We start from the raw sequence: 27,054 nt of genomic DNA on the forward strand, positions 1-27,054 counted from the left end.
CTTATAAATAATTAAAATAAAAATACAAAATGTGAGGAAAGAGTAGCAGGAAATTCACGTTTAGAATATTTATAGATAAAAGAGGAAATAAAATATTGGAATACCCACTTTTCTCATTGATAAGATATGATGTATTTCAGTTTTCAAGCAATAAAACTGCGCTACAGGATTCATTGCAAAATATAAATTTCTACTCTCATTATGCTTTTATTTTTAGAGAATGGGGATCAATATTTGGTTATATATCCATGTAGGACATACAATATATATATATAAGCCGTGTATGTGAGAGGGTGGGAGTTTCAAGGCATTAATTAATGGGTGGAGGTTTATGACTTTTCCAACTCTTTGTGAGAGGGGACATGACCGTGCATGCTTTATGGCCGTGTATGAAACCTTTCCCCTATATATATATATATATATACTTCATAAACTTCATTTCTAGAACACGAAGAAATTCTGTTTCCCAAATAATTATTTATGTATTTTCATCTTGGATCTGGAATCAAAAACCATAAAAAGCTCACAACTGATTTGAATGATTAATGAATAAGAATAATTGTGAAAAAAAGCAGGTTATTTCCTCCCACAGTAGCTATATAATTGCACAGTAAAACATGTCAAAGATTTAAATCATAGTTATCAAGGCGTCGCCTCCAGGCTCCTTGGTTGCCCTGGATGCCTTTGGTGCCATGGCGGGCGCCTTGCTGCCATGGCTGTGTCGCCTTGATTTTTCACCCTCTAAAACGCCATGGACTCCTTCCCGCCTTGATAACTATGATTTAACTAACCACCCAATTAAGGTCCACCCAAAGAATTCAAGACCATAACCACCCCTACCAATATGCCAGCTTCTGTGGGCACAATGACTACTGCAACCAGATCAGGTAATGGAGAGATTTCATTCAAATTCAAAATTCATCCCTCCTGATGTAGCTTAAGAAAAGATCCTGACTGAAGCATCCTTGCTCTGGTAGTAATATATCTTTTATTGTACCCCATTAAGCCAGCAGTTTAAAGGGCTAAATGGGTTTTGAAAACAAGTCAATGCTAGTACCTTCTTCCCCCCCCCCCCCCCCCCCCCCAAAAAAAAAACCTATTCAACACATATACCAAAAATATGTAGTAACCCATTACAGAAAAGGATATAAATATTATAACAAGAAAAAATTCAAGAACAAACTAAATCTTGGCAGATAGTAGAACTGAGAGGAGGCACCTCAAATGCTAATTTAAGCAAAAGCTTCCACCTTATGAAAATATGACAGCTCTCACAAGGCATATTCTAATCTGAAATAGTTCCCTAGTTTTACAAAGAAGTACAGAAACAAACCTTAATTGCATCTTCAAGATTGACGGTGATAACTGAAAGCCAGCTTCTGATTATCTTGGGTTGTCTAGTTCAGTCCTTATACATGGATTGCAGACATATTACCAAGTTTTCCAAAATCATATTTAGATCTCGATCAGCTGAAATGCTTTACTTCTTGGAAACAGATCAATTGAAACCCTAAAGGCTCAAATCTGACTTTAAAATACAAACAAGAAAAAAGAAGATCATGTTCCTTATATCAAGGCAGCCTGGAATCTTTCTCTATTGTCTTCCTCATCTGTGGTCCTGCCACAGAAGCTTTTCAAGCTTGAGCTCAACAACATTTCTTTTTCGGTTTGGACATTATTGCCTCTGCTCTCAACCACAGGAAGCTGATCCACAATATTAGAATTCCTTTTGTAGTTCCAAACAAGCATTGAGATGTATTCCTGTGGTGAAATAAGACCCTCTTCTCTAAGGCAACTGCGTTGCGCTTCAACAGTCGCCGGATCCTCAAGTGTTATATATTCTAGCAAGACCTTCTCATGATCAGGTCGCCAACCACTGGGAAAAGGGGTATAATCAGTTTCAGGTACTAGAGACATCCGGGTATACTGAAGCCCTTCAATTGAGTCCACCAGACCCATTCTGAGCAAATTATGGTACTCTGGAGACTGCCCTTTTTTCTCCTTCAATGGACGGCTAAGATTTCGGGATCCAATCTTATACACCTTTGCTCGCGAACGAAGCTTGTATTTTGCAGCATAGAGCTTTGCCAGTGATCCCCTTATAATGTAAGAGCAGAAGTTCACAACTTTCTTACGGTTGTCTGCATACCTATACCATTCTACCATTGTTGACAGGAACTTATTCATCTGTGCATTTGTGTGAGATTGAGTAGCATGGAACATTCTGAAACAAGGCTGTGGATCTGGATCTCTGTCTCCCTTGAGAAAGTCCAACTTCCTGAATTGCTTGATGCATTGCTTCAAGCTTGCTGTCACTGAAAGAAGGGTCCCTACGCCCTTCTCACTAATGATCTTTCCACCAGTTGCTGTATATCTAAGTGTTGGATACACAACCCTCCGGCACAAGACATGGTCAAGAAACATTATACCCTTAGTAATGTGTTCAATAGGAAGGCCATCGTTGTCAAGCTTGAGTAGATACCTTTGATCACAAAATTCAATCAACTGTTTCCTTAGGATTGCTGCATCTGCCCTTGGGCCGCGGACTCCGATCAAGATGTGGCCTCCAAAACGGATGTAATCCATTTTTCGGGTCTTGTCAGGCCCGCTAGTGGGCACAAATTCCGGCCATGATGTATTACCTTGCTCCACTTCCCCATCCTGACTATTCCAAATGACATCACTCTTTGAAGGACGGTAGAACTCCTTAATCTTATCCTCCATCCAACGATCCAACTCATCAAGGCATATGTTTGCAAGAAGAGGACTAAGAATCCCACAGTGCCCCCAAGAAGGAACCTTCTCTGCCTCCTCTGGGGCAAATCCAAAGAAAGTCTGCAGCCAATATGGGTCAGGTTTTGGCTCATCCTCTGCTAAGACTTTCTTCTTCTGATACTTCCTCTTCTTCTTTTTCTTCTCCCCTTCATCAACTCGGCTCGTGATGACTGGAGTCACAAGTGCAGTTTTGATTAAATCAATCACCTTCTTATCCCTCACATCTCTTATCAGGGCATTAATCACCAATCCCACCTTCATCCCATCTAAGATTGTGCTAAGATCCCCCTTTATGTACCAAAGATATCCAGCAAAGTTCCGTCGTATAACCCGTAAAACAGTGTGTGCAGTCCGGCCAGGCCTGAAACCATATGACTTCTGCGAGAAACGAGCCTCATAAATGGGCTCCAATATCATGAACAGAACTTCTTGGACAATTCGATCTTGGAATGCAGCCGGTTGAGTAGTAGTCAAAAGAGCCCTGATTTTCCGTTTTGAGAGTGATTCAAGGTCGGTTTTGTCATTCGGAGCTCGAATGAAAAACTCTAACCTGGCTCCCCATTTAAACCTACCATCTAGAACAGAATTTCTAAGGGCCAACAAATCCTCCAATGCAGATTTCTGTACTGCACTTCGGGGCATGAAAGATCCCGTTTCATCAGCACATACCTTTTGGTAAGCCAGCACCCATAACTCAAACCGTCGAAGGTAGTTTGTTAGATTTGTCAGTGTTTTATCGGGTTCTCGAAAATTCTCTATCCACATTGAAGAACAGACTGCAACGCCGTCTTCCTTCATTAAGGTAGACGGGTCGTCAGGGTCGGGAAGTTGACGCTGCAGCGCCATCGTTGAGAGGAACCTAAAATAGGAAACTCCCTTGTTTCTGGGGCATAGGGAATTTATCAATTTGCAGGATAAAAATGTATCATTGGTCGGACAAAGAGTGGAGGTGATGAGAAACCGACGACCAAATGCTGCAAAGCGCCGATGCATCTGTACCTGGTGAAGGAACAGTCAGTGGTTAAAACAAAGTGAAAATTAAAATAAATTCACAGAAGCCCAAGAAGACCAATATCTAATGAGACCAATCCAACTTGTTTGTACCTTTAGATTACACCAAAACATAAAATGAATCATAAAGCTGAAAGTCTCACAAGTCACAGCCATAGTAAGTTCGGGATTGGAAAATTTTGGTACAAGAAACATTTGGGTATTATTCAATTTGGGAACTGGAGGAAAGGTTACCTGAGAGGCCCTGTTTCTGTTTCAGTCTAGAAGATCAAATAAAAGACTCAAAACTCAAACGGGGAAACAGAAGCAGAACCGCAGTCCACAACAGAGCATTACCTGAGCGTCGGATTGCAGTTGCAGTGATGGCTGGACTCCGGAGTCAGACGGGGCAGCAAGGGGTTGCACTCTCAGTTGTTCTCTCAGTCTTTGTCTCTCTCGAGTAGGTTGAAGACGAATTGTGAAACTTGGGAAAAATTGTAAAGATAAATCTCAAAACCCCTTTCATAAAAAGCCGAACAATACGGATTTAATTCGGTTCGGCGTTTATTTAACGTATTTTTTAAAATGGTTCAAAAAAGGTGCACTTTTTGCAATTGGTTCAGATTCGTTTGTAAAATTTAGTTTGGCCGAATAATTCGTTCCAACTAATTAGCTGTTTTTGTTTGTTTCAATCCTAACAAGCTGGATGGGTTGCACCGAAGAATTATAAAAAAATACTTAATAAAATATTGTACATAAATAAGGTAAAAGGTTATATACGGCTATGCATGGTGCACGATTATACATACAATCATGAGATGGAGATAATAGAGGGGATCAAAATGACCAAACTAGCAACCCCCTATTTGAGAGGCATTTGATTTCCCATATTCGACTATGCAAGAACCCCTTCCCCTAATTCATAAAAATAAAATGAACAAAAAAAACACAATCGAATTGGCATTTAATCTATAAATTTGTAGAATTTAAGGGTGTCTATTTCCTAGTTTTATCACATGTCATATTTTTAACTATGTAGAACCCAAGGGATCCCTTCCGAATATGTCAAGTTTCAGTCAAAATGAAATTGGCCAAGTGACAAAATAAAATTTTGAAATAAAATCTATAAATATGGGAAGACTACAAGAGAGTGTAGGATACATGGATGACTGAAAAATACGAGAAATGCATGGATATACATGGGAGGGTATATAATTGAATTTCAGTCTATCCTTTCCATCCAATTATTAAAATCACCACATCATCCTGCCACATTGTAGCATTATGTGGGCCATTAAAATAGCCTTATCTAGTTGGATCCTTGAAGTACCAAATCAAATTATGAAAATTCAGTGGAAACAAATAAGAAAGAAGGTGAAAGGTTGTCCACAAAAGAATCACTGTTATGAGTTTCGTGAGTATACAAATATGGCATATGAAAGATTAAAATGCGGTTTTCATAGAGTTATTTTTGAATTTTTGGGATTCAATCAACATTGTTGTGACATATTTGTATGCATGTTATCTATTCTGAATTTTTTTTTTTTTTTTTCTATTAAGTTGCATAAGAGTAGTTTTAGCTTTTTTGAACCATCTAAAGGGATTAGACAAGGTTGTCCACTCAGTCCTTACCTTTTTATTCTTACCATGCATGGACTTACCATGGAAGGGCTTTCATGGCTTCTTAAACTTCATTGTGATCTTAATATTTGTAGGGGAATTAAATTGAGCAGAGATGCCCTTAAGATTTGTCACCTTCTTTCGCATATGATACTCTAATATTCTGTCGAGTTTCTAAAAAGGATGCTCAGTGTGTTAAGGCAATCCTCAATCTATTTGAAGATTTATTAGAACAACAAATTAATTTTGCTAAGAGTGGAGTTTTCTTTAGTAGGGTTTTTACTCTTATGTGAATTAGAATAAGGTGTTGATATTTTGGGGTGCCTACTATGGAGGACGGATCCTTATATCTTGGCACACCCGTTGTGGCCAAGAAAGATAAAAAAGAGGATATGGGAGAATATGTTATGTCGTGTTAGATCGAAGTTAGGTTTATGGAAGGCCACCTTGTTATCTCAAGTTGGGTGGTCTATCCTTGTCAAGTTCTTTCTCTAAGCATATTTGAGCAGTGGGACGTCATTTAGGATTACATATAGAATTCGTTCATGATTCATCTCTGATTCGTGTATGTGACTTTTTTGTGGTATCACCTGTTTTGTCCAATTCTGATAAGCATCAAATCCTATCTATTGTTGCTATCACTTTCTACTTTCTATGGATTTTCAGGAATAAATGTGTGTTCCAGGGAATCACTCCTTCCATCATCAAGATTATTAATAGATGGGTGGCTAATCTCAATTTGTTCTCTGATTATTGATCCTTGTATTTTTATTTATCTTTCCTTTGAGCACTACTAGGCTTTACTTGCAGTGGGTCATAATTTGTGATGACTTTTGTGATTCCACTTATAATGATGTTGGATGGGCTGTATTGTTTATGTTGAATTCCCAATTTACTTTGGTGGCATTGAGTTATGGATGTGCAGGAAACCACTTGACGCCAAAAAAAATAAAAAGCATCATGTAGGGACTGTCCAATGCATTGAAGAGAGGGATCAGAAAAGTAGAGGTGAGGACTTCAAGTGTTGAGCTAGTAACTTGGCTTAAGCAAGACAATCAGAAGGATTGGCCATGGGGCCTGTTTAAAGATTCACTTTCTATTTCTAAGTTTTTTTTTTTTTGGTGATACGGATGTAAATATTTCTCTCAAGACACCTGAACTAGTTTTGGTAGCTACTAGGTAACAAGTAAGGCTATGAGTTTTAAGTTCAGAACTGAACTCATTTCTAATGTACATGGTTTCTCTTTGTTTAATATAGTAGTTCTTTCTTTTCTACAAAAAAAATATGGCATATAATATCAATATGAAGGCTTTTTTTTGTGAAAAAAAAATCAAGCATTTCTAAATCGGAAGTGGTTTTTCCACGACACCAGTGTATCAAAGAATCTGCACGACACACCAATGGCTATCTTGAAAAATGTATTATCCACATGAGGCCCACATATTTGGAGCATAAGAGAGAAAATGATTCTTTTAAAAAATCCATGTGAGAGGAAAATTGCACTCAACCGTCATGGGGAAAATTTTCTCTACTAATTATTAATGCATAGATGAATGAGAACAAACATCCATGTCCATAGCATAAGCTACAACATCCAGTAATCATGTTGGCCAATTAGGAGCAACCCACATCTCCTTCCTGTTACGGATAAGGATCCGTTGGCATTTCAAATGTTCATTCTTAATTGAATTAGTCAACACTTATCTAATACTAGCTATTGTAACTAATTGGGTTTATCCCATTGTAACAGATACGAGTGTAACAGCACTTTGAATTGAAGTTTTTAATACCATCACTACCCAACAAAGTAGGTAAGGTGAGATTCATCCCAATTCAAATTCTCTATCTCTCACATGGTATCAGTCGACCTTATCGATTCCTGGTACCTGCTGCCTTCTTCAACGACTTTATCCTATCATTCATCTACAGCAACAACCGTTCCTACCAATACCCCCTCAACAATGTCTTCTTCCTCCTCAACACCTACGTTTCCGCATCACTTAACCTTGAAACTTACCTGTGATAATTTTCTTCTATGGAAAACGCAGTTGTTTCCTCTTCTTCGATGCCAAGACTTAATTGGTTACATCGATGGCACAATTAAATGCCCACCCATACATCATACTCCCACTGATTCTCCTGAAGAAATTCCAAATCTTGCTTACTCTCATTGGATGCGGAAATATCAGCTGGTTCTCAGCTGGATAATTTCATCACTCTCACCAAAAGTATTGCTAGATGTAGTCAGGCTCAACACATCTGCAGAAGTCTGGAGTGCTCCCCAATCTATGATCGGATCTCTCTCACGTACCAGTGTTCTCCAACTCCATATGCAGCTGCAAAACCTCACCAAAGGTGATAAGTCTACCTATGCTTATCTTCACGAAGTCAAATTGTTACACCTACACCCAAAATACATCCTAATGCCCCGGGTCAAATTGGACTTTCACTAAATGGGTAATGCCACGATGGCAATGGTTAACACCTGTGACCTTGAACCCTAAATCCTATTATAAGTATCCCCTCGAAGTCCTGAAAGTACGGGTCAAAGCCCCGCAACTTTCCTTGTGGTTTGGGTCCTGACAGCAGCAACGGAGTCACGAACGGACTCACCAGACTGGTTACGTTCGTAGATCCATCCGTACTGTTTCTTGCCCTTTTGATGTATTCATGTGGGACCCAAGTCTCCGTGTCCCGGACACCATAACTAGATCCTCGGACGAGATGGAATCCCATCCTTACCTTCCTAGAGATTGTTGGGCCATGAAAGTGGGCCCACAAGACTTAATTTAAATGAATAATGGATTCTTTGATTTACTTGAGCCAAACCAGCCCTAGAACTAAAATGCTTAAATGGGGCCCTAGGCTAGGCCAAACATGCCCTAATTAGCTGGACCTAATAAAGCTTGTGACCCTAGCCAAACAGGAACCTAAAGGACCATCCTTAGTCTTAGGGGCACCTAAGCAAACAAGCCCTAAGGCTCTTTTTTATCTTTAAAAGATAGGGCTTAGCCCAATATTCTCCCATCTCTCCCCTTCCAAGCCAAACCGTGGAGGAGAAGAGGAAAGGAAGAAGATGGAAGGCAAGCCAAAGGGGTATTGCTGCCCTACCTTCCCTCCTCTTGTTGTCCGGGCAAGGATTAAAGAAAAGAAGAAAAAAGAAAGAAGGAGAGAGGAGGAGGTGGATCTTCAAGGCTGGCTAGAGCTGGGGTTGGAGCTCCACTCACCAGGGTATGTTTCTATCTCTTGGTACCTCCCTCTTCTCCATCTATTCTTGAGTTTGAGTAGGTTTATTGAGTTTGAGCTGACTTAGGGTTCCATTTGGGACTCAACATGGAGCTCAGCCCTTAAATGGGGGCTCTAATAATGAAGACCAAGTTCTAATGTGAGCTCCCGTCAGCCCTTTACAGCCATTGTTGCTAATTCCTTGGTTTTCAAACCCCAAATCCTATGTTGGACCAAAATAGGAGTTAGATCCTTGTGAGATCTTGGATCCATGAGGTAGGCCTAAGTTCTAGTGACCCTAGGAAGGCCTAAGGCTCCCCTCCATGATCCTGAGTGCCATGTGAACTCCAAGTTCTAAGATGGAGGAGGAAACCTTAAGAAATCTCGGAAAGAACCCCGACGGATGCACGAATGGCGTCACCATCGTGGTTCCATCTGTAAGTTCGTCCAGTGTATTCTGGTAGCTGGTTCGAGTGGAGACAGGAACGGATTTACTCTTTTGCCTCCGTCCGTGGTTCCGTTCCCTCTCAGGAATGTCTCAGGGACCGAACAGATGCAAGGACGGATTTATAAAGAGATTCTGTTCGTAGTTCCATTCGCTCTCAGGTATGTCTCAGGGTTTGAATGGATGCAGGAACGGATTCAGGTGGAAGTTCCGCCCATGGATCCATCCCTCATATTTTGGCCTGTTGGCCTGAACAGAGTCAGGGACGGACTCACCCTATTGCTTCCATCCGTGCTGTCTTGGTTGAAACTCAACTTTAACTTTGGAGGCATAACATAGGACCCCTCTATACATCTTTTAACGTTTGCTCTCGCATTCTTAGGCTAGCCAACTCGATGGATAGAAGGTGCACCGTGAGATTCATGTCAACCATGCCGGGTGATGCCCGAGTTCGGTGAGTGGGTTTTGGATGACTTGTTTGGGGTTGAATATCTATTAAACATTCATTATCAATCTAGTATATGATTTATAAGCATCTTGCGCATTTTCATTTTTTATCTGGATTGTGAACTGGTATGAATGTGATGTGTTAATGGTCTCACTATTGTATCGGATCATGGTGTTGGGTGTACTGGTACCGGAACCCCAGAAATAATTCTAAAATATGTTGACTGTCATCCTAGTATGCGCTGTGTCGTGCTAGTACCCGGGTACTAGATGGAATGGGACGTTGATGCACCCGAAATACCTCTCGGGACGATAGGACTTGCATGTAGTGTATCTGTGGTTAAAATTCTTGCTCCCTAATGCTACGACCCTTACCAATAGGGGTTTATGTGTTAGATAGTCTGAGCACCTGTTGTCTGTGGGGGAGAGAGGCTAGGTCAGGGGTAGCGATGGCTATCGGGGTCTGCCACTAGGTGGTCTCATAGCTTCTACCGGCGTAGGCTCCCTCGTGATAACTGAGGTTTCATTGTGGCGATAAGTTAAGTGACCCACAGTGTCACACCCCAAACCACCCCTGGGAGGATTAGGTAGGTGACCCGAATTACATTGCAGCAATCAGCCAAATTCCAAGGATCTAGAAGCAGTTAATCCATTCACAGTCACACACATCCACCATAGTACATAATGTAAAATTCAGAGTGCTGTGAAAAGCTATATTTACATTAAACATTTTAAAAGAGAAGTAAAATAAGAAAAGAAAATATATACAACACAGAGTTTGTTCATTCTCTCTCTCACTCCCAAAGTACACAGCAGCTCCTAACTCTACCAGATACAGCTTTATACAAAAGAATATAAACAGGGCAAGGTAACCCGAACCCCAAAAATAAAGCTGTAAAACAAAAAGGGGAAACTCCAACAAAAACAAAAGGAGTCCCCAAGATCAAAATAGAGTCAGCAGTACCCTTCACGGGTCATCCTCAGCAATCACCAAAAACACTCGTACTAGCAGTATGACCTCCGTCCAAATCCATACCAATATTGTCATAACCACCATAGCTCGCCTCTAGGAGATAAGCCTCCCCGCCATAGTACCATCCACCTATAGGATCATCCAACAAAAACATATATAACAGAGTGTGAGCTCCACCGAGCCTGTGAATGAAACATCACCATGCATGCACATGCAATCACAACCATATGAGTCCTACATGAGGTGCAGTTCATTTTATTTATTAGCCACCTAACATCACAACTAAGGCAGGTTAGTGCTACTACAATCCCCAATACATGTATCCCTGGTGTGGGCTTTTAACCCCTTCCCGCGATACACCCATTAAGTTATCGAAGAGGACCAATCAGCTCCTGCATCAATCACCACGGTCAGCCCAACCAGCCCTCTGTGATTAACCTGTGAGGCATCCATCCTTTATATCACATTTCTTTTCTCTGGCTTATAGCCCATACTCACCTTTTCGGTGCAATAACATTTTTTTTTTCTTTTCTTTTCTTTTGTTTTCTTTTTCTCTTTTATATGGTCACTCTCACAGGCATCCAACAACTTAACCACTGTTGGCAAGGGTGCGTGGCACGAGTGATGATACTCTAGCCCTATGCGTTTATATGGCATTGTATGAGTCGGGTGGTGTCAACCGTATCCCATTCTACGGGCTTCTATAGGCCTCATTTCCAAGCCGGCTGCGACATCTAGTCTAGCAATTCACGTACAACATTTAATGTTCAATCACAGCATTCACCAGTCAAATATTCCTTATTTCGTAGAATTCTCAGTAACTGAATTAAGTGAACAGTGTAATAATATTAATATAAATTATGTTGACATATTAGCTGTGTTGCATTTACATACACGGTGTAATTTCACTCACCTTGTTCTGGTCCTACTGGTTCAGTTGTTGGTTCTGTTCCGGCCGGTGTCTGGCTATCCACCTCGAGCACGGGATCAAATCCTAATTTATCGGATCATAAATATGTGTCAATTAATATTCAAAGCTATATTAATATCCTAGTGTTGGTCTAGGCTTACTGGTCTGACTCTGTGTTTATTCTGGTGTTACTTGGAATTCTCTAGGCCTTGCACTGGGCTTTCGGGTCTATGTCCCGGTGCATCATCTAGAGATGTGGAATTCAATTTGACTTGGTACCCAACAGTATGGTCAGTCAATACATGGCCCAAACAGTCATACAATCCAGTACCTAGGTCAGCAGTTCAGCTGAATCCATTCCTGGGCGTGGCTACCTAGCCCCGTGGGGCCCACTTGGGTACCCAAGGTATTGAGGTCAGCAAACATTAGTAAAGAGGGGTATTTTGGTTATTTACCACATCATCACACAGCCCTTAGGTCACTGGTGAAGGCCCACAAAGACAGGACATCAAATCAGTCCAAAATATATCTCTGGGCATTTCACTGGGTGATTGGGCCAATCATCCAGTGCATCGCCCAGAGCCTGTTTGAGACGAGTTTGAGCTGATTTTCTTAGATTCTACAACAAGGGCTGCCATGGCATCGATCATAGATGCATGTGGGGATGGTCATGGATCGTATTTGGAGTATAATCCAATGGTTCTAATGGTTTTGGGTTTAGTTCACCAATTTGGAAGCCAGGAGCTGTTTTGACAGCATAGAGAACAGCTGTCCAGGCTGAACTCAAGCTCAAGGATTCGGTTTGGGCTGCATGCAAGGCCTCTTTTATGTATAATATCATGGTAGGACACTGATCCTACACTAAACTAAGCAAGGATCAGCTTGCATGCAAAGATCCATGCCCAGACTACTTATTATGGGTGCAACTGGGCTGTGCAGTCAGGCACAGAGACTGGTTTCAATCTCAGTAGTAAAACAACAGTAAGAACATGTATATAATGATCAGATCTTACATGCAATAGCTATGCATGTCAGATCTGATGCATCCCAAGGCAACCCCAAGGTGTTCTGAGCATTACTTGCCATATACACCACCAACAGAGCGTAGATAAAGCTACAAGCACAAAGAACAGCAGCACACAGAGGCAAGGTCGATTACCTGGAGATGATAGGTAGCTGATTCAGTGTGCAGGTAAGCAACAGAGATCCTTCTTCTGCTTCCCTCTTGCTTGCCTTTTCTTCTTCCTTTTCCTTCACTTTCTCTCTTTCTCTCTTTCAGCTACAGCAACCAAAACGAAATGAGGGCTGCCCCCTCCTATTTATAGATTTGGCCCCACTGAGGTCTGTTTGGCCTTAGGCTCCCCTCTCCCAGAATGCATTTTTAACTAAATTCTGGGCCATTTTGGCTGCACAGGTGGGGTCCACATGGTTCTAAGGCTGGGTAACAGGTCCTAAAATTCCCATCTACCCCTAGGGGGTGTTCATAGTCTGTATGGGTGGTCCCCACATGTCTGGAGTCCAAAATACTCATTTCAGCCACTCTGGGCGATTCTCTGGGCCTTTGGGCCAATCGCCCAAAGAATACAACATTGTTGTATAGGCCCTGTGCTTGCACATGTGCTTGGCCCAGGGCTTGGGCTTTGCACCAACACCTCATCCAGGGTCTGACACACATCTGAACAGGTGTGGGCCCCATGTTTATGGTTAGGAGAGAGAGTACCTGGGGCTGATGTTGTACATCATGCTGTGGGTAGTGCAGTTGCATGGGTCTGCAATCCATCTTCTAACAAGTATATAGGAGAACTTCCTAGGGGGTTCTCCACTAAACTCAACCACTGTAGTGATGCTCCATAGTGTGTTTAAGTGTTTGGTCAGAGGTCCCTGTCCTTCATCCAAAATTTCAGTCAGTCAGGGGCAGGCTTGACATTTCTCGCCATCTTACAAAAATTTTGCCCTTGAAATTGGCTTACCTTGTAGTTCAAATAGTTGGGGATACTTCTCTCGCATTTCTTCTTTGCATTCCCACGATGCTTCCTCTATGGGACAATTTCCCCAGCGAACCTTGATGAATGCGACCATGCGGTTACGGAGATTATGTTCCTTTCTGTCCAATATCTCCGTTGGCTATTCTTCATAGGTTATAGCAGCATCTAATTGTTCGGGTTCAGCTAAGAGTACATGTGCCGGGTTGTTGATGTACTTCCTTAGCATTGACACATGGAAAACATCATGGACGCCTTGCAAAGATGGCGGTAGTGCCAGTCGATACGCTATGGGTCCCACTCTGTTGAGGACTTCGTAAGGACCAATATATCTTGGGTTTAGTTTGCCCTTCTTGTTAAAGCATAGCTACCCCTTCGTTTGAGATGCTCGGAGGAATACCTTCTCTCCGACCCCAAATTCAATATTCTTCCTCCGATTGTCAGCATAACTTTTCTGTCTGGATTGGGTCGCTTTAACCTTTTCTCTGATCACATCCACCTTCTCACAAGTTACTTATATCATCTCGGGCCCAAGATACTTCCGTTCTCTGACTTCGTCCCAATACAACGGTGTACGGCACTTCCGACCATATAGAGCTTCATACTGTGCCATGCCAATGGTGGAGTGGTAGATGTTATTGTATACAAATTCCACCAAAGGTATATGGGCATCCCAACTGTTGTTCATTTCTAATATACAGGCTCTGAGCATGTCCTCCAAAGTCTGAATGGTTCTTTCAGACTATCCGTCCGTCTGAGGATGGAAAGTTGTACTGAGATTTAGTTGAGATCCCAGTGCCTTTTGCAGACTCCTCCAAAATCTTGAGGTGAATCGGGGGTCCTTGTCGGACACAATGCTGATGGGTATGCTACACAGGCGGACTACATTCTCAATGTATAGTTGGGTGAGCTTTTCCATCGAATAGTTTATCCTGATCAGGATGAAGTGGGTCGCTTTCGTCAGTCCATCAAAAATCACCCAGATTGCATTCATCCCTTTCCTGGTGTTGGGTAGATCGGTCACAAAATCCATGGTAATTCTTTTCCATTTCCACTCGAAAATAGGGAGTGGCCGCAATAACCCATACGATTTGTGTCTTTCCACCTTTATTTGTTGACAGGTAAGGCATTCGGACACGTATATGCCTAGTCTGCTTCATTCCAATCCACCAATAGTACCTCTTCAGATCCTTGTACATCTTTGTGCTCCTAGGGTGAATTATGTGCCTCCCTAAGAATTAGGTCTTGCACATCATAATCACCAGGCACACACAATCTATCTCTAAATTTTAATGCCCCATCGTGGGCCAACGAGAAGCCTGGGTCCCTGTGGACTCCATGCTGCACTTCCTAGATTATCTTGGCTAGATCGGGGTCTTTGTGTTGCTTTTCAATTATCTCTTCCTGGATCGATGACTGTACATCCATAGCTTCTAGTTGCATAGCCGTCCATTCAATTATAAGTTCCAGATCAAATTTCTGAGCTTCTTCTATCAGTTGCTTGCTTACAACCAAGGAAGTGAGGGATACGGTTTGGGATTTCCTGCTTAATGCATACGCCACTACGTTGGCCTTGCCAAGGTGGTATTGAATCTCACAGTCATAATCCTTTACCAATTCCAACCACCATCTCTGTCTCATATTCAACTCCTTCTAGGTGAAGAAATACTTCAGACTCTTGTGATCGCTGAAGATCTCACTCTTTTCACCATAGAGATAATGTCGCCATATTTTCAACACAAAGACTACCGCAGCCAACTCTAGGTCATGAGGGGGGTAGTTCTTTTCGTGTTCCTTCAACTGCCTTGAGGCATAGGCGACTACTTTACCTTTCTGCATCAGTACACCGCCCAATCCTATACGGGATGCATCGATGTATACCACCATTCCTCCGGTGCCACCTGGAATAGTCAATACTGGCGCCGTCACCAATCAATTCCTTAACTCCTGAAAACTTTTCTCGCAAGCGTCGTTCCACTCAAACTTTGCACCCTTCTTTGTCAGCTTTGTCATGGGTGCCGAGATGCGCGAGAAATTCTTAATAAATCAACGGTAGTACTCGACTAAACCCAAGAAGCTTCGGATCTCAGTGGCATTCTTCGGAGTCTCCCACTCGAGAGCCACCTTAACCTTGTTTGGGTCTACCTTGATGCCATCTTTGGTGACGATATGTCCCAAGAATCCAATCTGGTGGAGCCAAAATTTGCACTTGCTGAACTTGGTGAATAGTTGGTGCTCCCGCAATCGCTGCAACACAAAAGTAAGGTGTCGAGCATGCTCCTCTTCATTCTTAGAATATACCAAAATGTCATCGATGAATACAATGATGAACTTGTCCAACACATCATGGAACACTTTATTTGTTGGTCAACCGAACGATAGTACTAAAAATTCATAATGTTTGTATTGAGTTGTAAACGTCGTCTTATGAATGTCGCCACTCTTGATCTTCAATTGGTGGTAACCTAACCTAAGATCAATCTTAGAGAAAACTCTTGCTCCCTGCAGTTGATCAAATAGGTCATCGATGTGTAGTAATGGGTATCGGTTCTTAATCGTAAGTTTATTCAGTTCTCGATAATCGATGCACAGTCGCATGCTACCATCCTTTTTCTTCACGAATAGAACAGGTGCTCCCCAAAGGGACATGCTAGGTGGTATGAATCCTTTCTTCAACAGATCTTGCAGCTAGACCTGTAATTCTTTTAATTCAATGGGTGCCATTCGGTATGGTGCCTTGAATACCAGTGTCGCACCAGGGATCAGATCAATTGCGAACTCTGTCTCACGATCTGGCTGTAGCTATGTCAGATCTTCTGGAAAAACATCGGGAAACCTCTTTCGGCGATGAGCTTAGCATCGCAATCGGAAAACTCTTTGGAATCACGAAGGACACGTTGTGACGGTTGAGGGGTAAGATACTGCCCTTGTGAATGTTAGTATACCTTCCCCTTGTTGGCCTTGAAGTGTGGGCCAAAGCGCAATCAATTTCCTTAGGGTTCTGCCCTTTACAGTAGCAATGGACGCACGAACGGGCTCATAAAGACTGCTACTATCTGTTAGTCCGCCCATACTATTTTAGGCTATTGGGTGTTTTTCTCGTGTGGGACCCACACCCCTTGCCCCGGGCATCCTATCTAGGCACCTAAACAAGGTGGGCCCCACCCTTGGTCTCCTTGGTTTGTGGGTGTGCCATATAGGTGGACCCATTTGCATAGTAGGCTTTTAAATGAGTTTTGACTCTTAAAGTCCAAGCCAAACAGGCCCTAAGTGGGGATTTCTTATGAGGGCAAAACTTGGCCATTAAGACTCATTACTTCTCCTACCTACCCAAAACATTGGGAGCTGAGGAGCATTGAAGGTCTTGGAGAAGAAGAGCTTGGAAGGAACTATGGAGGTGGAAACCACCCATTAATCCATCCTTAAGGTGAATCTCCTCACCCTTCTCTCTCTCTTTTCCATTTTTCGGGTTTAGGGATTCCCTTAGGATCGATTCCAAGCTTGGGGTTTCTCTTGAGAACCCAATAATCCCTAATGAATGCTCCCTTTGAGACTCTCATCCCTTTCCCTTGATGCCTTCATAGATTTGATAACCTAAATTGATGTTCAAACATTGAAGACCTAGTTAAGTTTGGGGAAAACCTTGGAGATGGATCCAATCCCTTAAATCCTCCAAGTTTTTTAAAGAACTATGTGTTTTGGACCTCCAACGAAGGTTTGGACTCACCTCCCCAACCCTAGGACACCTATGGTTCTATGGATGAAGGGCTGGAAGTGAAAATCTTCACAGATTTCAAAAAGAGAGTCGACGGATCCACGAGCGGATCCACGAGATGACCGCTGTCGCGTTTCCGCTCGTTTGTCCGTCCGATATAACCTAGCTGTTTAACCTGGGCAAAGCCACGAGCTTACTCCCTTAGTAAATCTGCCCATAGCTCAGTTCACTCTTGGGAATGTCACAGGGTTTGGACGGATGCACGAGCAGATTCATGTTCCACATCCGCCCGTGAGTCTGTTCCATATATTTTTAGGGTTTGGCCTGGACGAATCCAGGGGCGGACTCACCTGACTGCCTCCGTTCCTGCGTCCCCCCTTGCTGTCTTGACCCAAACTTCAAATAAACTATTGGGACCCCTTATGGGACCCACCTATGCACTTCTAACGTTGTTCTCATGCATCCTCAGACTTTAGAATCTATACGGGAATGCATGCACCAAGGAAAACCTTACCAAACACACCAAACGATAAGCAAGCAAACAGTGAGTGGGCTTTGGGTGATGTTTGGGCTTGATATATAACATATAACTATATAGATTTCATAATGATTTTTATGCTTGCATTCATCCTTACCATGTTGCATCTTTGCATATAAAACCATGTTGGATACGAATTGATGAAATATGGATATGTTTACTTTACTTCATACTATTGGGTTACGGTGCCGGAACCCCAGAAATTCTTATTATATTCATTGCTTGCCATCCTGGTCTATATGCATCGTGTCATGCTGGTACCTGGGTACTAGATGGAATGGGACGTTGATGCACTCGGAATACCTCTCGAGACGATAGGAATTACATGTAGTATATCTGTGGCTAGGATTTATGATCCCTTATGCTACGACCCTTGCCAACAGGGGTTTATGTGTTGGATAGTTTGAGCACATGTTGCCTGTGGAGGTGGGAGAGGCTATCAGGGTCTGTCACCGGGTCGTCTGATGGCTTCTACCAGCGTAGGCTCTCTCGTGATAATTGAGGTTTCACTGGGGCGATAAGTTAAGTGACCCTCAGTGTCTCCCGAGTTATCACAGTAGCATATACCATGACTTAGACTGTTTATATAGTTAACATTACATGCATCATGGACTATGTGTGATTGTGTGTTTGTGCATTCCCCTTTCCCCTCACTGACTCAGTGGAGCTAAACCCCTGTGTACACAACTTTTTAGATTTTGATGCAGATGGAGGCTATTTGGCTGGCCTAGAAGCTTAGCTGGCTGATTATGATAGTATTGGCACAGAGGAGCCTGAGTTTGTGTCAGATGAACACGACGGCGGTTGCCCCTGTGATGACTGTGCTTACGGACATTGATGTTATTGGGGATTATCCCCACTTTTGATTCTTTTGGGGCTTTGTGCCCGTTATGACATTTTCTGTAATAACTTAATAGTATTTTGAGTAGTTATGTCATGGTCAGTGGGTAGTCAGTGTTAACTATTACTGTATCACCTAGCCTGCTGAACATATTGTAATTGCTTTATGTAAATATTGCTTTCGCGCATATTAACTCTGACAATGAATGGAATATTAATTTCTTTTTTTCTCAAATGTAATTATTTAGGTGGGTCCTTGGTTGTTGACTATGGCTTGGGACACTGTGTCGTTGATCCTGGTAGGAATTGGGGTGATGCGTGTCATCCTAATCACCCTCTTGACTGTGCTTAGGGGCGTGACAAGAGGGGATTTTGCATGGGAGAAAGAACATGGGGTGGGGTGATGGGTTGAAGGAAGAACAAGGGTGGGCAAGGTTGCAGATGGTGGCTCTGTGGATTGTAGAGAGGTGTTCAATCAAGAAGAAGAAGATGAGAAGGTGTGAACTGGTTGCCTGTCAAACCTGTTTTTAATTATTAAATTAATATTTAATTATCAAATTAATACTTACATTATATCCAATGCTAGATATCAAAATATCTCGATCCAATGGTTTTAAAAGCGCTTGCATGGAATATGCACTACCCACACAACCAAGTAGACTTCTTTTTTTTTGGTAATTGGGAGCTTTACATATATATTTGATAGAAGGGGGGGGGGGATCGAACCGGGGAGGGGATAGACACCAGCCAAGAGACTCGAACTCGAGACCTCTTGGTGAGCATGGGCATGAAGCGCACCACGGCTCACCAACTGAGCTAAGCAGTTGTTGGTCAAGTAGACTTCTTTCTCTCTTAAGATTATTACCGAAAATAATAGGTAATTAAGATAGGAATCTTTAAATCATGTCCCAACCATTTTAAAATGTTACCAACAAATCGTTAAAAGTTTAATTTGAAAGCTTTGAGGACACGGTACATACAAGGGGCAAAACAGTCTAATATCCTCTTTTAAAGGGAACTCAAAAGGACAATTTTATTAGATACGACCGATCCTTGCGATACCATAGCGATATCATATTGGTTTTACTTATTAATAATTTTGGAAAGCAGGGAGGTGCATCTAAATTTCCCTTAATGTTTATATAAATTTGGTAGTAATATCTTTTGGGTATTGTAAGTAATTTTCCTGTGATCAAATGTAAATATATATAGCAAGTGTCGAAATTTTTTTCGTATAAAACATTCATTTAAATGGCAAAATGCTTTTATTCTATCTTCATTCAGAAGATTAGTGGAGTGTGGATTGTGGGTGTATTATCTCTGAACCATTAGACTGGAATCCATATATATATACTACAACCTTGATGTTTGCCTCAATTCCACTAAATGCCTATCCAATCGTTCATTAACTCAGTAAGAAAATATTTTGTAGAAGACTAGAAAATTACCTGATATGGTTACCTAAAAAATTGGAATAAGAATTGCTTGGTTGATATAGTTACCTAATAAAATAAGAATATGAGTTGCATTGATAATACACTTGAGAGAGAGAGAGAGAGAGAGAGAGTATTACATTTTCTCCTTATAAATCATTATATATTTATAAATCAGGCAGAAGAAAGTGTTGCAAGTACCTAAGATCCTCATCAACACTAAAATATCTACAACTCCCTACATTCATAATACCCATACTCACCTTTTCCACTCTAATTTTTGTCCCATCACTGAACCCTAAACCTAATTCTGCAGCTAACCCACTTGCTCCGGCGTTCAGGCAGCACCCCGGTGCCGGAAGATCCTCCATAAACCACTGCTCACAGCCGGAAACAAGCCTACCTTTCCCTTTACACTCCATCATGGAGAAGATCCCTTTCCATCCCTTCAGTATAATAGTCCATGTCACCTTCATCTCTGTTGACAATTCAAATGCTCCTACATCACCAGTCTGAACGTCAACTTCGAATCGAAACACGCCGTGCCGGTGGATATCGAGGTCTTTGCCGGCGTTTGCTAGAGATAAACTGTGAGAATTGCCATCAAAGATGTCGACGGCGAAGACGAGGTCGTCGAGGGATATGCGAGGTGGGGAAGGATAACGACGCTTGGTTGATTGATGGGCTAGAGCGTATAAACGGCAATAAGAGATAGTTGGGTCGGTGAGGGAGAGAGAAGAGAGAGAAGGGTAGTGAGTGAAGCAGATGGGTTTCCAGAGATGGTCTGAAGACATGAAAATAGACCATGACTTGCAGACACAAGAGGCCATAGCTAGTGTTTTGGGTTCTAGGCAGTGTGAGACAAGAAAGAGAACTTCCCACGGAGGAGGGGGAAATTTGCAAGATTCAGATTTCAGACATTCTCTCTATTTCTTTGTTTCTACCATCATCCATGTTCTTCTTAATTTATTTTTGGATTCAGTTAAATTTACGTGCGTTTCCCTGTTTGATTTTACTGATAAAAAATTAACAGCTGTCCTCTTGTTGTAAGGTACCGCATGGATATGGGTTGCCAAGTGTCTTGTATAGATGAACAAAAAGAAAAAAAAGTAACTCGATGACACGTACTCAACGAGGTTTTTTTTTTTTTTAATCCTTTGGAGACAGGAGGGTTATCCGACTTTAAGGCCGACTTACTCAACGAGGGTGTTTATAAGAAAAACAAGGGGCAATTAGTGTCACTACCCTACATTTAGCATATATTTATTAAAACTACTCTACTTTAAACTTCTTTTTTAATACTACCCTGTTTTTAAACTCTTACATCTCCTTCTACCCTCATTTTTTGAATACCCAGATTACCCTTCATTTTCACCTACTAACCTACTAATCTATTTAACCTACCATTCATCTTCTACTTTTTGCTATTTTTGTCATTAAAATGGTAAAAATAAAAGTATCCACCTGCTTCTTCTCTCTCCCATTTTTTATTCCATTCATTTTTTTTTTGTTTTTTCTTCAATTTTTTCTATTTAATTAATTTTTTATTAAACATTTCATCCTCATCGTTCTTGTTCGAACAAATCATGGTTCTAAGTATCAGTATCGTATCGTTCGTATTAGGTGAAACATGCCAGTTTTGCTGTCACCAATATTGATACCATATTGATAGCACGGTACAGACAAGGGGTAAAATGGTCAAAAAACTCATTTTTTAAAGAGATTCAAGGGTAATTTTGCCCAATACAGCCAATCTAGGCCGATACCATATCGGTATCATATCAGTTTTATAGGTTACCGATACCTGTTTTGATACTGTGCACTTTAACCATGGAACAAATCGACTCTCCTCAAAAATAATAAAAAGTAAATTAAATAAAAAAAGGAAGAGAGAGAGAAGAAGTGGGGTGCTTTGAAGTGTGTCAATCTATTCCATGGTTTTAGTGCACGGTTGCGAAACGGGTATTAGTAACCTACAAAATCGATATGATACCGATACAGTATCATCCTGGATCAGTTGTATCGGGGCAAAATACCCCTGAATCTCCTTTAAAATGAGTTTTCTAACCATTTTACCCCTTGTCCGTATCGTGTTACCGATACGGTATTGGCATGGTATCGGTGACTAGCAAAACCGGTAAGTATCGCCCTATATGGGCGACACGATGCCGATACTTAGAACCATAATCTGTTCGAAGAAGAACGATGAGGATGAAATGTTGAATAAAAAATTAATTAAATAGAAAAAATTGAAGAAAACACAAAAACAAAAATGAATGAAGTAAAAAACGTGAGAGAGAACAAGCGGGTGGGTGCTTTCATTTTTTACTATTTTAATGATAAAAATAGTAAAAAGTAGAAGATGAATGGTGGGTTAAATAGATTAGCAGGTTACTAGGTCAAAAAGGAAGGGCAATCTAGGTATTTAAAAACATGAGGGTAAAAGGAGATGTAAAAGTTTAAAAGCAAGGTAGTATTAGAAAAGGAGTTTAAGGTAGGGTAGCTTTAGTAAATCTAGGCTAAGTGTAGGGTAGTGATAGTAATTGCCCCGCAAAACAAAGAGGTGCATGTTTTTCTCTTTCAATCCTAATAATTTATATTTTTTATTTTTGGGAAAAGAAACACCATCTGGTCGTATGTGGCGTGTACCTGCACCTAGTCACAGTCGGACGCAAACTGACCGACACACCCTTGCCTTTCCATGGGGGTGAGACGGTCATTTCACGTCCGACTATGTTGTTGTAGGTACACGCCACATACACGACCTTGGGAGAAAGAACGCCACCCAATCGTGTTATGTGGCGTGTATCTACTCCTATATACAACCGAGCACAAAATGACCGCCTCACCCCATGGAAAGGCAGGGGTATGCCGGTCATACTTTTTATTGGACTGAGTTTCCCTCCATCAATGGTTGGATCCCATTCACCAAGGGACTGGAGAGGGCGGGAATGGGTATTGGGAAGATGTTTTGGAACTTACTAAAACCCTAGGAAGGGTTTGTGAACCCTAGAATGGTGGGTGAACAATCCTCTATGGGTAGAGGAAAACTTTGTCCTGTTTTTATTTCTAGTTCAATTAGGAGTTACTCAAATCAAGTACAGTAGGAGGAAGTTAAGTAGTATGGAAACTGACAAGGAATGGTGAGTTATCTTCAACCTACAAAGGAAAACTTTTTTTTTAATTCTTCTTCAACCAATCTCTCCTTCTCTCGTTTGGAACATTAGATGGAGATCGCTCTGTAAGATTGGCCTTTTTAGTTACTAAATCACACCCAATTTATACAACCTAAGGTGGCCTGGCAGCCTTAAGGAAGATCAGCTTAATTTTTTAAGGTAATTTATATATACCACCCCTGAGGTTTAACGAAAGTATAATTTTACCCCCCAGTTTTGGATAATTCTGCGTACCCCCTGAGGTTTACAAATCTTAACACTTACACCCATTCCGTCAGTTCATGACTAACAGTGTTAAAAACATAGGGTGAAATGATAAAATTTCCCTTGCAAAGAAAAAAAAAACCTGCAACTCATCAATTGGGGAAGATGAGTTGCAGGTATCCTTGTAGGGAACACCAAGGAACTGATCCTGATTCACTCTCCTTCCTTTCCCTTTTCCATTTACTTTAATGTAATCTTGGGTTCTTATTACACTTTTGGGGTTTTGGGACTCTGTTTGCACCCAAATTCCACAAATTGGGATTCGGTTATGTGTGCCATAGGGCTGTGCACTGCACGCTGCCATGAAGGAGTTATCACTTTTAAATTTGGTTTGACAAAGTGGAAAGGTGGGACCCGCCACAATTATGGATGGTGGGAGGTTACAAACCCCACATGGCCACATGGCACCAAGTAGTTATCAATAGTTATGATAACTACCAAGTAGGAGCATTTAATCTATAAAAGGGAGAAGTCTCCATTGAAGAAGAGGAGATCACCCAAACATCACCCAAAGGATCAACAAAACACACTTCAGTTTTTATCATTTCCAGTCTTTATCTTTCAGGATGTAATCATTCATTCCTTCTGTAATTTTTGCTGGAGTTGGGTTCCAGTCACCAATGCCTCATTGGCTTGTGTTTCAAGGGGCATTCATGTAGGCCTTGCTTGGAGAATAACTCCAGCAACCATGTCTTCTAGCCCATGTTTCAGAAGACAATCATCATCAGAATCAAGTTTGCAAGCTTCGACAGATCATCGCTAAGCAAGACGTGGGAACTTCAACGGATACGCTACTGGTAACAAGAGATTTGGTGTGATTAGTGTAGTTTAACACCCAGTTGTACATGTTCAACAGTCTGTAGATGGCAAGTGTAAGTGTCTTCAATGGCTATGTAATTGTCAAGCAACAATTTGATTTTCAATCTTCTTCTTTGCTTTGTCCATCATGACTTGCTTTTACTCAAAAGACCTTAGAGCTACTCAGGCATGGAAGGATCCCTTTCTCGTCCTGATTAGAAGTCAGAACAGGCCATTTCCGACCTCTTAGAACAGGCCGATTTTGCCCGTCGGAACAGGTCATTTTGTCTCAGTCTAAAGGTAGAACAGGCCGTTCTGTCAATCAGAACAGACCATTTCGTCTCAGTCTAAAGTTAGAACGGCCATTTCCAGTTCCGTTTGGGCCTGCGTCAAAGGCCCTGGCACGCCCGCGCAACCTCCACCGCGTGCGTTGTGCCCTTGTGTGTGGGTGTTGGATTTTTTACCAACACATTTTGGCACGCCCGGTGGGACCCCAGAAAGCAAAATCATGATGGTTCAAGGAAGAAGAAGTGTCGATGAAGGAACACATTCCTGAATTAGGCAAACCAAGGGCAGCAATACCCATTCCTGATAGTGCCCCTGTATTTCGGTCAAGAGGCCAAACTGGAGACCGATAAAAATTTATCCACAATCCCATTCGAACTCCTGTGGCCTCGTTCAAACGGGATTGTGAGGGGCATTGTTTGCACCCAAATTCCACAAATTGGGATTCGGTAATGTGTGCCATAGGGCCGTGCGCTGCACGTTGCCATGAAGGACTTATCACTTTTAAATTTGGTTTGACAAAGTAGAAAGGTGGGACCCACCACAATTATGGATGGTGGGAGATTACAAACCCCACATGGCCACATGGCACCAAGTAGTTATCAGTAGTTATGATAACTACCAAGTAGGAGCATTTAATCTATAAAAGGGAGAAGTCTCCATTGAAGAAGAAGACATCACCCAACACCACTCAACGGATCAACAAAACACTATTCTCTCTATCTTTAGTTTTATCATTTCCAGTCTTTATCTTTCAGGATGTAATCATTCATCCCTTCTGTAATTTTTACTGGAGTTGGGTTCCAGCCATCAATGCCTTATTGGCTTGTGTTTCAAGGGGCATTCATGTAGGCTTTGCATGGAGAATAACTTCAACAACCATGTCTTTTGGCCCGTGTTTCAGAAGACATCAGAATCAAGTTTGCAAGCTTCGACAGATCATTGCTAAGCAAGATGTGGGAACTTCAACGGATACGCTACTAGAAACAAGAGATTTGGTGTGGTTAGCATAGTTTAACACCAAGTTGTACATGTTCAACAGTCCGTAGATGGCAAGCGTAAGTGTCTTCAATGGCTATGTAATTGTCAAGCAACAATTTGATTTTCAAACTTCTTCTTTGCTTTGTCCATCACGATTTGCTTTTACTTAAAAGACTTCAGAGCTACTCAGGCACGGAAGGATCCCCTTCTCGTCCTGGTTAGAAGTCAAAACAGGCCATTTTTGACCTCTTAGAAACGACCATTTTCGCCAGTCAGGACAGGCCATTTTATCTCGGTCTGGCTGGAAGTTAGAATAGGCCGTTCCGTCAATCAGGACAGACCATTTTGTCTTAGTCTGAAGTTAGAACGGACCGTTTCATCCTAGTCGGAAGCTAAGACAGGCCATTTCCAGTTCCGTTTGGGCCTGCATCAAAGGCCCTGGCATGCCCGCGCTACTTCCACCACGAGCGTTGTGTCCCTGTGTGTGGGTGTTGGATTTTTCACCAACAGACTCAATCAAGTTATATTTACATGCCTAGCTATAACAGCAAATTTAGCTACAACAACCATCAAACGCAATCAAAGGAAATTTCTTAATTCATCCCAAGAACTTAAACAAAATTATTGTTGTTTTGAAGACATAGGAATGGAAAAGAAGCATTACTGTACAAGGACAAGATGACCTACTCCACCTCTGAGATCCCCATTTCCCTCACCCCAACCTTCTTCTTCTTCTTCTTCTTCTTCTTCTTCATTCGCGACATCATCGGAGTCATCGCTGCTAACACCCTTGGGGACAGTCACGATTAGTTCTCCATCAACATAAACAGCATTAGCAAATTCTGGCCTTGTCGATGGTGGAAGCCTGAATCTCCACAGATCGATCTCGAGCTCGTCTAGATACAATTCAAAAAGATTATTATTCCTTCTGAACACAATCTTTGTATCTCCGGGATGAATTTCAATGGTGTGGGCTATTGTATCGTCACCTACATCTTCAGTTATAGCGATGAAGCGAAAACAATCAGATTTCTCTTCAATCAATTTCCGTTTCTTCAAATTTTTGGGTTTGATTTTATTTTCTTTCTTCTGCAACAAAAAAGGGTATGATTTTTCAACTAGACTGTACCCAATTTTAGGGTTTCAGAATGCAAATGAGAGAGAGAGAGAGATAGAAAAGGAAAGAGAAGAATACCTGGTTAGCCTCGCCGTCACCGTCGCCGTTCGCCATTGCACGAGGTCAACCACAAAAATGGAGAAAGCCAGAAAGGGGGAAGAGACGAGGGTAAAGGCCATCCAGTAACGAGGGTTTGAAGGCACAACTTGCTTGGGAAGACGATGGCATGGACATGTCGCTCGCAGTCTCCACCAGTACGAGCTCCCACCCTTCTCTTCCTCTGTCGCCGAAGCCTGCATTTTCTACAGACACCGGTGTCTACTGATCATCATCATCGTCAAACAATAATAGGTCCAACTCCATTGAAACCGTCCCAGCTTGATTCGGATTCACATTCAAACCCGTCAAATCTTCAATTGAGAGAAACCTAGAGCAAATGGAAGAGAAAAAGGAAGGAGAGTGAATCAGGATCGGTTCCTTGGTGTTCCCTACAAGGATACTTGCAACTCATCTTCCCCAATCAATTTGGGGAAGATGAG

General features: G+C 41.8%; 3 protein-coding genes across 3 annotated transcripts; all 3 read right to left on the reverse strand.

The window, feature by feature from the left end:
• Positions 1–1,189: 1,189 nt before the first annotated feature.
• On the reverse strand, positions 1,190–26,684 carry LOC122672740 (nuclear intron maturase 2, mitochondrial-like). The gene is made up of 3 exons (XM_043870217.1): positions 26,680–26,684; positions 20,216–20,218; positions 1,190–3,774 (listed from the first exon to the last, which is right to left on the reverse strand). Exon 3 carries the CDS (start codon positions 3,766–3,768, stop codon positions 1,567–1,569), a length of 2,202 nt encoding a protein of 733 aa, XP_043726152.1. The 5' UTR covers positions 3,769–3,774; positions 20,216–20,218; positions 26,680–26,684; the 3' UTR covers positions 1,190–1,566.
• LOC122672323 (probable F-box protein At5g04010) lies at positions 20,062–20,724 on the reverse strand. The gene has a single exon (XM_043869815.1). The coding sequence runs from the start codon at positions 20,722–20,724 to the stop codon at positions 20,062–20,064; it is 663 nt and encodes a 220-aa protein (XP_043725750.1).
• LOC122672324 lies at positions 26,059–26,629 on the reverse strand. The gene is made up of 2 exons (XM_043869817.1): positions 26,594–26,629; positions 26,059–26,487 (listed from the first exon to the last, which is right to left on the reverse strand). Exons 1-2 carry the CDS (start codon positions 26,627–26,629, stop codon positions 26,059–26,061), a joined length of 465 nt encoding a protein of 154 aa, XP_043725752.1.
• Positions 26,685–27,054: the final 370 nt, after the last annotated feature.

Source organism: Telopea speciosissima, chromosome 8 (assembly GCF_018873765.1).
Source record: "Telopea speciosissima isolate NSW1024214 ecotype Mountain lineage chromosome 8, Tspe_v1, whole genome shotgun sequence".
Lineage (NCBI taxonomy): Eukaryota > Viridiplantae > Streptophyta > Magnoliopsida > Proteales > Proteaceae > Telopea > Telopea speciosissima.

Bases quoted from the DNA above. Each gene is read 5' to 3' on its own strand.
- LOC122672740 (XM_043870217.1), bottom strand. From the start codon at position 3,768: ATGCATCGGCGCTTTGCAGCATTTGGTCGTCGGTTTCTCATCACCTCC.
- LOC122672323 (XM_043869815.1), bottom strand. From the start codon at position 20,724: ATGGCCTCTTGTGTCTGCAAGTCATGGTCTATTTTCATGTCTTCAGAC.
- LOC122672324 (XM_043869817.1), bottom strand. From the start codon at position 26,629: ATGGCGAACGGCGACGGTGACGGCGAGGCTAACCAG. The intron at 26,488-26,593 runs GTATTCTTCTCT...TTTTTGTTGCAG, and splicing joins GTGACGGCGAGGCTAACCAG to AAGAAAGAAAATAAAATCAA.